Source organism: Gymnogyps californianus, chromosome 1 (genome assembly GCF_018139145.2).
Source record: "Gymnogyps californianus isolate 813 chromosome 1, ASM1813914v2, whole genome shotgun sequence".
In the NCBI taxonomy this organism is placed as follows: domain Eukaryota; kingdom Metazoa; phylum Chordata; class Aves; order Accipitriformes; family Cathartidae; genus Gymnogyps; species Gymnogyps californianus.
Genome location: NC_059471.1, coordinates 58,420,013 through 58,433,219, shown reverse-complemented (window position 1 = coordinate 58,433,219; position 13,207 = coordinate 58,420,013). Strand labels below are relative to the sequence as shown.

The 13,207-nt window shown below is 44.0% G+C and overlaps 1 protein-coding gene across 1 annotated transcript in view; it reads right to left on the bottom strand.

Moving 5' to 3' along the window:
* Window positions 1-7,135, bottom strand: part of IPO5 (importin 5) — a 43,878-nt gene extending 36,743 nt beyond the window's left edge. The window contains exons 1-2 of the mRNA XM_050896039.1: window positions 7,043-7,135; window positions 2,344-2,424 (exon numbers count right to left, since the gene is read on the bottom strand). Coding sequence (XP_050751996.1) covers window positions 2,344-2,424; window positions 7,043-7,135 — 174 coding nt within the window. The remainder of the gene's footprint in view (window positions 1-2,343; window positions 2,425-7,042) is intronic.
* Window positions 7,136-13,207: the final 6,072 nt, after the last annotated feature.

Here is a 13,207-nt window from a genome sequence, read left to right as displayed (position 1 = left end):
TCCACTTCTGCGAACAGTGTTACTCTGCTATCAGGAAAGTATGAAATGAGAACAGAGTGAAAAGGTGATTATTTCCACAGTTTAGGCATTTGGTTAGGAGAAAACCTGTTATACAGTTAGTTTTTAAAATAGTTATTTCTGATCTAGCTTAACGGTTTCTTCCATGTCAAATGCAAGGGGTCCTGGGAGCAGGATCTGAATCCCTGTTTCTCCATTTAAATGCCAAAACTACTAGGTTGCAGAGTCAGGATTCTCCCAACTGCTGTCCAAATAGTCCTACGTATCTTGTATTCTCTACAACACAACAGGCCAGCTCCTGCAAACAGGATGGAGTATTTTCTTCAGCCTAGTTTTCCTGGGAGGGGGTAAAGCAATACAGAGGCTTCAGGATGAAGAGGGATCTGAACCCAGCCTTCCCATAGCCTGGGCAAGGGATCTTTAAAGTCCTAAGGCTTCTTCCAGCAGCCTGTGTTCAGTGGTGCCGGTATATTCAATGTGCTCAGAGGACAGATCCCAGGCCCAAAGCCCTGTCCACTCGTGACATACCCACTATTCTGCCCAACATTTGGATCTACATAAAACATATGCAGACACAAAATGCCTAGCTGTCTACACCAGCACCATACTGAACACACACAGAATGTTTATAAACACTTCCCTGCATGTTTATATGTAATGTTTGGATCAAGCATGGGGATGACTTCACTTAGGCTCTAATTACGCTACTATGTATTTGGATTTACAGGGAGGAGGTTGTTCGCAGGTTTTATTCATCAGGATTTTTTGAGTCCAGCACCTAATGTCTACTGAAGTTATGAGCTAACATTTAAACCTTTCTTTGATTTATCCATTGGTGGAGTTAAATGTCAAGTTATTCTACAAATGTTAACCTCTGATGTCTTTGGTAAGAGTAACTTCTACAGGTGAAAAGTTTCTTTGCACTTGACCAAGTTGGAAGCCAAGATGTTGGCAAGATTCTGAACAAGTTTTAGACTGGGCTATTTCTTTAGCTGATGTAAAGGGAATAAAATCAGTAAATACATGGAGCAAGTATTTATTTACACAAGCATGACTTTGTAGTTGTCAACTCAGACTTATCAAATGTATTCAAAACACAAGCATGTGCAATGCAGCTACGACTTCTAGGGCACAGTACTATCTGATTATTCTGATTATTAGATATGATATATTCTGATGAAAAAGGGGCAGCGGTAGATCTTATTTTTCATGGCAAATTTAAATACAGGAGAGACTGCTCTACAGCTTTCTATCATTTGAAATATCTCAGAGGGGCAGGAGGGAAAACTACACAGCTCTTATGCAACCAGTTGCTAGTATAATATTGAAGGATTCTGTCAGAACACTGCTCTGTAGGTAGATATGCATCAGTATCAGTAAGCTGATACTTACTGAGCATTAAAAAACACAAATATCATCTACCTCTAAATTGAATACAATCTACCAGAAGAGATCATTATCCAGAGGAAAACAGCACATTTATACTCTCTCATAATATTGTTCAGAAATTCTACAGGCTACATCCTTCCTTTGTTCAGTAAAACTCTAGATTTAAAAAAAAAAAAAGTCAAACATTTTTACTTTTAAGTGACTCTGAAGTTTGTAATACCTTGAAAGCTTAGTAGTTCTTCACTCTGCATATCCAAGTGAATAAGTTTTACCAATACTGATTGCTGAAGTGTGTGAACCTTTACAAAACTAAGGAATAACTAAAAGGCACACTTACTGTATGCCCACAGAAAAATTTTATATAGTGCTTAGACTGCTCTCCATTCATTCTATAACACTGCTAGATGACTTAATGAGCATATCCTCCCCAAATAGGACAAATTACAAAAGCCAGCTGAATAAAACATGCAAAACAACTGCTACCTTATCTCCCTCCAATTCCGATTTGAGAAGCACAAGAAGTTTCAGATGATACATAAGTTTAACATATTTAGGCACAGGACCCCAAAATGGAAAGCATTTCTCAACCGTAACTTGAAGGAACATCACAGTTAACAGTCATATATTAGTTACACATTTTAAGGAAAGAACCCATTCATTAAGCAAAACACACAACCAGAAAACAATGGAGATCTCAGCAGTCACTTATGAAAGACTACTTTTCAAACTAAATGTCCTACATCAAAAAGTCTCAGCTAGTGAACTTGACATGGAACAAACTACATGAGTAGTCTCTCTATAAAAGTGCAGTAAATTAAGATGATTCAGTTAATGCCTGACTTGTTCATTTATCCCAAAATGACCAGCACTGATTTCTTCCCCCCTTCTCCAAGTTCCCTTGAAAATCTGCAGAATTCAAAGATTATTAAGACATACCTCCTCAGCAGCAGCAGTATTCCTGATTGCTTGTAGGAGGAACGTGATCTTAGATTGACCTGGAATATTCTCATACGTCTCCTGCATAAAAAGGGATGCAGCTTATTGTAAACAATTACTAGAAAGCACGTGTTAAGCATTAATATGAATTGACTTCCCTTTTATTTATTTTATTTATTACTGGCCACTTACGATATGAGTTAAGAAATACAACAGAAACAGAACACATACCCTCCTGGAAATACAACATACACAGAACACGTATCCTCCTGGGAATCCACTGTAGCTTCTATCACATCAAATGATTAAGAACTTTGGAAGCCTGACACTGAACTATAACCAACAGGTTAATAACCACTGACAAATGTATAGTCCAAAAATTTGTCCAGTTCTTTTTTTGAACCTTTTTATGGCCTTTATCATGTCATGTGGCAGTCACACATCTCAACTACATGTTTTGAATAAGAACTTTTCATTTTTAAACTCCTGCCTGAATTTCAGAAAGAGAGACTATTTAGTCTCCCCCTTAGGGAAACCCTCTTAATAAAATGGACAGTTTAATGAGAAGTTCAGTTACATTGTCTTTCACACTTCTGGCGTGCAGTTCATTCACTATGGCTTTTAAAATTAGATTGTTACTTAGAAGCTAGAGTGAGCACAGAGCAAAAAACCTTTTGCTATCCAAAACATAGTATACGTGAGCATTTTAAAACTATAAATGCTTGTTTCTAATACACTAAACCTATGTAGGTAAGAGCAGAGGAATTACAAGCTGAAGAGCAACCACTTAAAACATTCAGAAATAGTTCTATACTTACTAACTCTGAAAGAGTTATTTTTTGCAGACACGATCTTGAAGATAAATTACTCCACCCTTTCCAAATATTCACTATCCCATCCTGAACTCAAGGAACAAGCCTACTACACAAAGCCCCGGTTCATTTCAATCAGTTCCCTGCCTGCCTACTTCCCATTCTTACCATTGCAGCAGCTCTTTCTATTACTCTAGCAAATTCACACACCTTGACAATATACCTGCTATTTTCAATAAAGTAGTTTCCCCATCACACATTTAATATTAGACATCATCTTCCTCCACTTTCTGCACCTGCTTCCTAGTAGGCCTCCTTCATGGAGTCAATTCTTACTTCATATTCTCTCTAGTTGCTAATAAACGCTCACAGTCAATGAGACTCTGAATCCCCAATGAATCCCTGCATTTAATCGAATCATTTCACGGAAACTGCAAAATTAAATGAGGTTTAGGGTCAGAATAGGAAGTCTTCTCAGATTAACCACTTCCATGAATGTATATCTTTATATTGCACTATTATCTACAAATATAAAGACAAATATAGAAACAAGAAGGTTCCCTAAACACAGGCCCAGCATGGACCTGAAGATATGCTTTCATAGGCAGCTGAAGCACTGTAAAAGGTGGCTTCCCTCATGCCAATTCTGATAATAATGAAATTCTATTTTGAGTTGTTAAAACACATTAGAAATGGCAACAACCTATGCAGTTGCTCACTGGCATAATTCTGTCCATTCAGTAAACTGGATTCAGAGGATGCTAAAGAGCACCAGGGCAAGGTAGGCAAGAGGAACATATGGCCAAAACCAGAACCTTCCCCCTGCGCTGGTGGAGGACTACTTTGCTGGCTCCACCCATCTTATTACCAGCCTTGGCTATGCCCTAACTATGTACCTGGATCCTGCTACATCTTCACTGTATTCTTTTAGTTCACGATTAATGCCCCAGCTACCTTATCCAGAGGTACAAATTTCTCACACAGCATAACTAACTTTCAAACTACATACAAGCAAATATCTATTATCCACACTTAGTATTCACGTTCTTTGAAAGCTGAGAAATATATTTTAAAAAAGAGCATAAAATCACCAAAACAAAGTAAATAAAAGTTTCTCTATCAGAAGACAGACACACAAATAAGAGAAAGACAAGCTTTTATAGTCAACAGACAATATTCCAGTAATTTTTAATGGGAGATAAAATGAATGAACCAGGTTTCAGCAAACTGGTCAAAATAAGTTATGAGTGTGCTAGCACATACACAGATCCATATACATGAATACTTAAATAAAAACAGCGTTTAGGTGATTAGACTTTCCTCCCCCCCTTCTGTTTTTCACAGCTTTCACTACACCCCCACCCAAACAGGGTATGACTCTACATCTCCATCAAGTCTAGTCTTCAACATAACACCCCTCATCCTAATTTCAATGACCAGGCCTATTAGAAATAACCCAAGTCTGTCTCCTTCGGTTCCCTGTCTATCCATTTTTCATTCTCACTCATTTTCATTGGACACAAATGAAAACCTGCTATTCAATTTACCTGCAGTTGTTTGAATCCCTATAGTATTCAATATTGTCTTCCAACAGTAAGCACACTTTAAAAAACTGATTGGACTATGCAGATGTTTAAGATCAAATATGAGTCCTGCATGATTTTAGTAAGCAGACATTCTAAAGGCTATGCAATACTTTCATCCAAAGAAATCTTACTTGAAGAAACAAACAACTTAAAAAAAAAAAAGTCAATCCAGCTACACCGTAGAGAGACAGATTTGTGTTTCTAGGTACAAGTTCATTAACCCATCATGAAGAAGACTGAGCTGGGCTCTTCACAGCCGTGCACAGTGGAAGAATGAGACACAACAGGCATAAGTTGAAAAAACAAGGTTCAGATTGGATAGAGGTTCAGACCTCTTTGCCCTAATGAGGACAGTCAAGCAGGAGCGGGATGCTCAGAGAGCTTGTGCAGTCTCCATTCTTGGAGGTTTTCAAGACTCAATGGGACAAAGCCCAAGTGACCTGGTCTGACCTGATAGCTGACACTGCTTTGAGTGGGAGATTGCACTACAGACCTCCTGAGGACCCTTCCACTCTGAATGATCCTAAACCATAAAAATACTTGCAATACACCTTAGAAATATGCAGAAACCTATGCCAGATTCAGTGCAGTTAAGTAAGTAAGAGTTATACTACTCACTTGTATTTGTATATGAAACTAATGGACTTGAAAATCTTGGTAATCTATCATGACAATTAAGGTTTCTTATTCTGATTGACCATAATGCATATGTATCTATGAAGATTAAAAAAACTCCAACTCAGTTCCAAGCAAGTTTCTGACAGAATATGCCACTTGTAAGAATCTAAGTTTTAGACTTCTTTTCCAAGAATGTTTTATTTCATAGGCATTATGACACAGCTGTCCAATAAATTTGTTTTGTTACAATTTTAATAAAGTTCAAAAAGTTGTGATAAATGTTCTTATGCTACATGCAGGCAGTTGAGAAGAGAAAGAAATTCAGCTCCCAGCGAATGGCCTCCATTCCTGTTCTATGTTCAGGAATGTGGGAATAATTCTTGCTGCTTCTCTCAAAAGTGTTTGCGGTAATCAATACTGAACTTCGCTAGCTTTCTAAAAATGTATGTCTCCTCTCCTTCTCATTCCCAAATTATATTTTAGGAATTTTTACTACAGAATCAGGAACAATAATACTTTTTATTCTTCACCAAACAATGCGCTGAACTCTGCTGACCGCTGAAGTGATGAGAGCGATAAAAGACCCGATGCAGCCATGCAGTGGGAATTCATGCTAAACCTAGACACTAGTGTTTAATTCAATGGGCGAGATTCCCCACTAGGCTTGACAATGGAGTCTTAAGCATGACAGAGAGAAAGAATTAACGTGGCTTAGCCATCACAAAGAATTTTAGCTGAAATAACACATCTGAAAAGTTTTTGCTGATAACAGAGAAACTCAGTATATTGAAAATGCTTCTTTTAGTAAAATATTTCTTAGCTGACGAAACACTTGAATACACGGGCCATTCCGAAGTTAGAAACCAAACTACTGTGTGGCAACAGAAGAGGACCTCGGCTGGCCGGGGAAGCGGCTGCGGCCGCAGCACGGGCGGCACGCCCGGGGGACACGGACCCCCTGCGACGGCCGCTTCGGGAGCGCACAAACGAGGCTACAAGTGCAGCCGCCGCCCGGCGCAGCGCTTCAATCACGCCCCCCCGAGCTCCGCACCCACGGAGGGCAGACACCCGCCCTGACCTCGTTTGGGGCTCCCCTTCCCCGCTCCCGAGCCACCGAGGACCGGCCCCCACCACCCACCGCCGGCTTGGCCTCCCCCTCCCCGGCGGAGCCGGGGCCGCGCTCCGTCACGCCGGCCAGCCCGGGCGGAGCCACCCCAGGCCCCGTCTCGACATGGGCAACGGGGGGAAACAGCCCCGGGGAGGGGGGGGGGGGGGGGGAGGCTTCGCACGGGCCCCGCGGGGCGCGGCAGGGGGAGCGGACACGAGGCGGCCGAGGGCCGAGCGGTGCCAGACACGGACGGCCGCTGGGGGGGTGGGGGGGAGCGAGACCCCTCGCGCCCGCACTCGCACGGGCGCGCGCCAGCGGCCGGAGCCCTCGCCCTCGCCAACGGCCCGCCGGGGAGAACCGGCGCAACCTCCCGGTTCCCCCGCGGAGGGCCGGCGCCGGCGGGGGGGAAAGGCCCGGGCCGCCCCGGCAGCAGCTGGTGCCGCTGCTCACACGTGGGGCTCGGCCGGCCCCGCCGCCTCCCTGCCCCCCCCCACCCCCCCGCTCCCTCCGGCAAGGTCTGGGAGGTCTGACAGGCCGGCTTGGCGCCCAGGGCCGGGGCGAGGCGGACCCGTTACCTCGGCCTGCTTGCGGACCGCATTGTCTGGGCTGAGCAGGTTGCCCAGCAGAAGGTAGAACTGCTGCTGCTCCTGCTCCGCCGTCGCCGCCATTGCTGCGAAAGGGAAAGAGAGCGAGGCCGGCCGGGCGGGGACAGGGAGGCGGGGAGGGGGAAAGCCAGCCTCGCCGCCAGCCGACGGAGAGAGAGGGGGCGGAGCCGCCGCCGCCGCGCTCAGCTCCCGGCTCCCCCCTGGGGCCGGCCGCGCCAGCCGCGCTCTCGAACGCTCCCATTGGCTGCGACGCACGGGGCCTCGCTCCCGATTGGCCTGCCCTCTCTATGACGTCGTGGGGCGAGGGGAAGAGCGACTGAACAACCGTCCCTCAATGGGAGTTTGCCTCCTCTTGTCTCATTGGTGCGCTTCCGGGCCGGAGGTGGGAGGCAGAGGCGGGGAAGGCACTCTCATTGGCGGACGGCTCTGGCAATCTCGGCGGGATTGGTCAGAGGCGCGGTCGGGCGGTGCGGGAAGGGAGGGGTCGTGCCGGGACGCCGAGCTGGGGCAGGGCGGTGGGGGAGGGGAGGGAAAGCGCGGGAGATTGCAAGGGGTCTCCTCGCGGGGTGCCGCCGTCAAACTCTCCTGCTCGGTGACGTCATGCTGCTGCTCCGCCCCTTACCCGCTCCTCCCCGCTGAGGGCGGCTGGGGGAGAGGTGTGTGTGAGCCCCAAGCGCCGGAGCCCTGCTGGGGGGAGCCTGTGTGTTACCTCACAGGGCGGGTAAAGACACCGAGGGCAGTGACTCAACCAGGTCTCGGCTGCTGAGCGGCAGTTTGCTGCGGGGGGGGGGGGGGGGTGTGGGTGTGTGGGGTGGGGGGTAACAGTGATCGTGGGTTCATACAACGAGGGAGAAACCATTCAGCACATGGCACACTGGCGGAATAGATGCACGTTTTCACGTGCATAGATGGTTTTCACCCATACGTTTGCATGGCAGGTGCATATACGGGTCTAAGGCATAAAAGTGTAGGATCCAACACGTTAGCCTGCTTTGTATACGTTTATGTGGGTCCTCATCGAGCTCTGCTTCAAATGACTCCGGTATCCCTCATGTACCCCCACGTGTATTTTCATGTTCAGATGATTTGGTTAAAGCTATGTCAGTTCTCAAACCACGGTCAGTAGTACGCTACCTTCACGAATCCCAAGTACGTGATTGAAGAAAAGGTAATTAGTGTTCCCTGTGCTCACATGGAATGTAAGGTTCATAACGTGCATAATGAGAGGCTTTGAACATTTCCCCGCTCGCTGGTGGAGGGCTTTCTGCCTCGGGGTGCACTAATGAGCTGTTTGGGGTTCAGCCATGAGGCAGTGGCTGGCCAAATCTGGTACTGTCTGGGTAGGCATTGCAGCTGGGCTGTGCCCAGGGGATGCGAGCGCTTTAAAAGCAAGAGGGAGCAGCAGGCAAGCTGGTGGGGAAAAGATAGAAACGTCTTCTTGACTGAATTAAGAAAGGATTGCAGGCAGAGCTAGAGAATGATTTTAAGCTGACTGAAAGCTCAGAAGGACCGAAAGTGAAGATGAATTACAAAAGCAAGCATGGTATCTAATCTGAAGTGCTCTTCTGCAAATGTCCTCAGACCCCAACTATATGGATTAGGTGTTTACAGCTTGTCACAGGTTCTGGAGGGCCTTTTAGACGTGATCTTGAAATAAGCACGATTTTCCTGCCTTTCTATCACCTGTGGTTTGTATGAACTTTAGTAACTTTTCTATCTGCTTTCCATGTGTAAATAAATGTATTTGCTTTCATCTTAACTTGTCTTAATGGTGATTTCACCATAAATCTATGGTAGGATTGTTAGCTAAAGAATGTGGTATCTGACAGGGGTTGGGGAGAGAATGTAAACCGCAGGATATGGAAGATTGTTTTCTTGCCCGTGCTGTTTTTTCCATCTGTAGATGTGGGGAGTGGGTTGTTACATAAAAAACTGTCTAGTTGTCTTTGAGAAACAGCTAGGCAAATGAAATCAGTAGTTTGCCTAAGACCTAAAAGACAGTTGCCAAGTCATCTTTGGAGTACCAGTGTTGAAAGTCAGAGTCAGTTAGAGCTCCCTTGGAAGGGGAAGGCAGGAACAACCTGGTGCAATTTGTTAGAGCAAGCCTAGGGAGAGACTCCCTCTATATGTGTGTGCGGTGTGTGTGTGTGTGTGTTTCCATTCCTGTGTGTATAACGATCATTAAACTCAGGTAGTATAATGCTCTAGGAATGCATTTGAATATGTTTCACCCTGCTATTCAAAGCGTAGAAGCGAGCATCTGCACTGGGTTGAGAAGACCCTACTTGTAAACCCAGCAGATCAATGCTGTTCCGCTTCAAATCCTAACAGAGTTTGGTGAAAGCAGATTAAAAACTTGACTTAGGTAGAAAATAGTTAAGATATTGGAAAGAGTCCCAAGGAATTCAAAATGTCACTAATGCAAGGTGATCAGAGCCTGCCACATCAGGTGCTCATTCTCACCTGGGACAAGTTTGAAGCCGAAGTGTGGGAAGCAGTCAGAAACTATGCTGAAGGAGCAGGTATCAGCCCCAAAGATGGTTTGAACAAGTACCTGAGGAGAGCTCAAATAGATACAGCCGCAAAGCAGTCAGCAGCAATGTTGGTGTTGCTGGATATTGCCTAACTTCTGCAGTCTGTCTCAATTAAAAAAAAGGATAGTACAAAGTACTGAAAACTATTCCACATGTTTTGAAAGAAAGGAAGATGTTCATTAAATAGCAGAAATCAAAAGGACTACCTTGACCTCTTCTAACAGTCTAGACCCAAGAAGTGTGTTGAACTGTAGTTTATCCAAAGAAACTTTATTGACATTTTAAAACTCAGACAGACTGAGAAATTGAAAATTCAAGTCTTCAAAAAGCAGAAGCTTTATTGAAGTATCTATTAAACCTCACAACTCTGCTAACGAATGGATTATAAAGAAAGGGAGAGCTGGGAAATGATTTTATTATACCTGAGGAATGCTATAAGGTTTCTGCCAGAGTAATAGGAGATGTGGGATAACAAAGTGAAGAAAGGTGTCTCAGGCTCTTATAAAATACTTTCTGATGCTGACTTACAGGTGAAGGGTTTGACATGTATGTATTACAACCTTCAGAAGCAAAGAATGAGATGAAGGGAGAATAGAGAAAAGAAAGATAAAGAAAAGAAGATAAAGCAAAATAAATCCGAACCTAGTTACTAAGCGTAGTAACAGACCAACTGTGTCCAGAGTCCTTAAGATGTCAGCTCTACCGTATGAAGAGATCTACCATACATTTAAAGCGCCTGTTGATGATCCATATGGATTCCATATCCTCTACATATCACAAAAATGCAGCCATGATAGCCTGAGGGGCCAGAGAAGAGTTTAAAAAGTGCATGAAGGCAGATTTCCAGCAAAAGTCAACAAAATGGAGTAAGTTGATGTCAGTGGCAAGCTATGCTCTAGCGGGGGCTGGCCGAAGCTATCTTGGCAGAGCAAGCTATCTGCTTGCAGCGTCTGAGAATTGTTCTGGCCAAAATGTGGGGTGAGGCAAAGAATTACAAGCCTGTCGGTAAGGAGCATCAGTAGTGGACTACAGTTTCCACAAATCCTTCGGTCATCTCTTTCTTGTAGTCAGAGCTCAGGAAGGGCATAACAGTTGGTTCCGATGCCCAAAGCACGGGGTGTGGGATGCCTGTAACTAAAAAGGGTGCTGACAGAGATGCTGCTCTTTCAGTTCTACTCCAAGAAGCCCTGACCTGTGGCTTCCTGCTGGTTTTCTGTATTGGGAAGGCACAGCTGGGCTTGATGGACGTGATACAACCGTGCCTAACCATGAGCTGAGAGGAGTACTAGGGTGGTGAACATGCTGGGAGTCTGGAGGATTGCCATCAACCACTAATGAGACCCAAAATTCTTGGGCGGGAACTTTCTGAAGTCATTGGAATGGTTAATGAGCTTAATGACAAGACAGGGAAGCTTCACACGCAGGTTATACAGCAGACCCTACACACTACAGATTTGAAAAGCTACTCTATCTGTGAAGAAGCTTTGAACTTTATGTAGAGCTGGGAAGAGGCATCCCTGACTTCCCTGCTGCCAGGTTTACTCACTGAAAGTCAAATTTCCCTTAGAGGACATCAGACTGAGGGAATTTTGCTCTGCCCAGAAAGCAGAACTCATAGGGACTTCTATATATGTCTGGGAGTATTTTCTGACAGACCAGATATACCTGATAAAAGAGTTAACGCTAACCTTACCAGAGACCACCAGACAGCACAGAATGAAGTGTACTGGGCTGGGATAACCTGTGGAGGTAACTAACTACTCGAACAGGGCTCTTCCCACTGGTCATTTTACTGAAGAGTGATAAAGTGGAAGAAGTAGGAGTCAAGGTTTTTGTGTGGATTACAGATAATACTACACTGAGGCTGTGCCTGCTGTGTCATAAGACAAGGTGGATAATTTACTGAACAGCCTGAGCAGTACCAAGTGCTACAACCTGCTGAACTTCACTAAGCTGCACATGCAAATCCCACTGGAAAAATAGTTGTTTCTATTCATCATGAATGTAGGCCTTTCAGTTCAAGACAAGACCATGTGATTTTGTTAATTTAGGAGGCACCTTTCCGACACTTATGAACCAAGTGTTTGTAGGGCTGCATCATGTATTGACAACACAGAGGTTGGAAAGAATGCAAAACACATGGGGTTTGTATTGAAAAAACTGGGTAAAGTATTAAAATATAAATCAGTTTTAGTCAATAACAGCAAGGGGTAGTAAGGAGAGATGTAACTGCTCTCTAAGAGACGAAGATGAAGACACAGGGGATTAGCTTGTACCAAAAACCAAACAAAAAATTGGTCATTCATAGAATTCCTTTCTTAGAATTGAATTCAATATTATAGAATTCAATTATTATTGAAGATTTATAGGTGGCTTCAGTGGTATTGTTGCTTTTATTAGGGCAGTTTGTCAAAAGCATCCGTCTGACAAGTTGGTCAGAACAAAGCCTTGTCACAGAGGCTTTGAGCAGGGTAAAGAAACTTCCTGACCCTCCCTGTGTTAGCCGAGACTACAGTAAAATACTTGAACGACCTGCTAGTGCTTCGAATGCAGGTCTACAGATGACGCTTTTCTTGGCATGGAAAGGGAGCATTGCTTTTAAAAGCAAGATATGAACATGAACAGAATTACTCCAAAATGAGTACATTGCCATTGTGTGGGCTATTAGATGAAATACCATTTCCTCCATCACAAATTCAGGGTCCTCAGGGAATGAGTAGCAGTGAGATTTTTGTCAACGTGTCATAATATCCACAGTAAATGTCCTTTATTCCTAGAGGGCAAAACTTGACAACCTTAAAATTAATTCAATATGAAAGAATGTAGTTTTGAATGAGTGAATGTTGGCAGGTGTGATTACATATTTATTTCTTTGGCAAGCCTCTGTGCTCAAAGCATCTTGCCAGGCTGCACAGGAATAGGCAGATTCACAACCATTTTCATATGTTTCTATTAGTTACTCACTATCCTTTTTATTGTATAGCATATTTTGTAAGTACACAGAATGAAAGTAAAGCGATATTTTTTCTGAGGCAATGAACAAGATACTGTGGAACACCTGCTGAGCTCCTGCTAAAAATTTTGCTTTTCCTACTGAAAAAGTTGAAAGCTGCCTGCTGTATCAAGATGGTAACTTAACAGCCTCCTTGCTGTCAGCTGTACTTTAGGTTTGACATTTCATCAGGTATTATTCAGAAATAAGGTAAAATCATGAAAACCATTGTGGAAATGCACTACTACTATATCTAGGTCAGCTTGCCAGAATTCAAGATTCAGCTGTAGTTCCTGCTGTCTCCAGAACTGATTCTGCATTACTGTTGCACAACTTCATTTCTCCTTCCAGCTTCCCTATGCATGGGAGAAAAGAGATTGCTAAATAGTCAAAGTTCAGCCCATTTTGCTATATTGATAGAAAAATAGACCTTTCAGCAGGAATCAAATTTGCAATTGTTTGTGCATTACACAGAGCATTAATTGGTTGAGCATATTAGTTGGCTTCTAATTGGGAAATCTATTGGAAGGAAGCATATTCTGTAAGCGCATAATTATAACACAGTGCGTTTCCAAATTACTAAGATTTGCGTGCCCAAAACATGTGTTG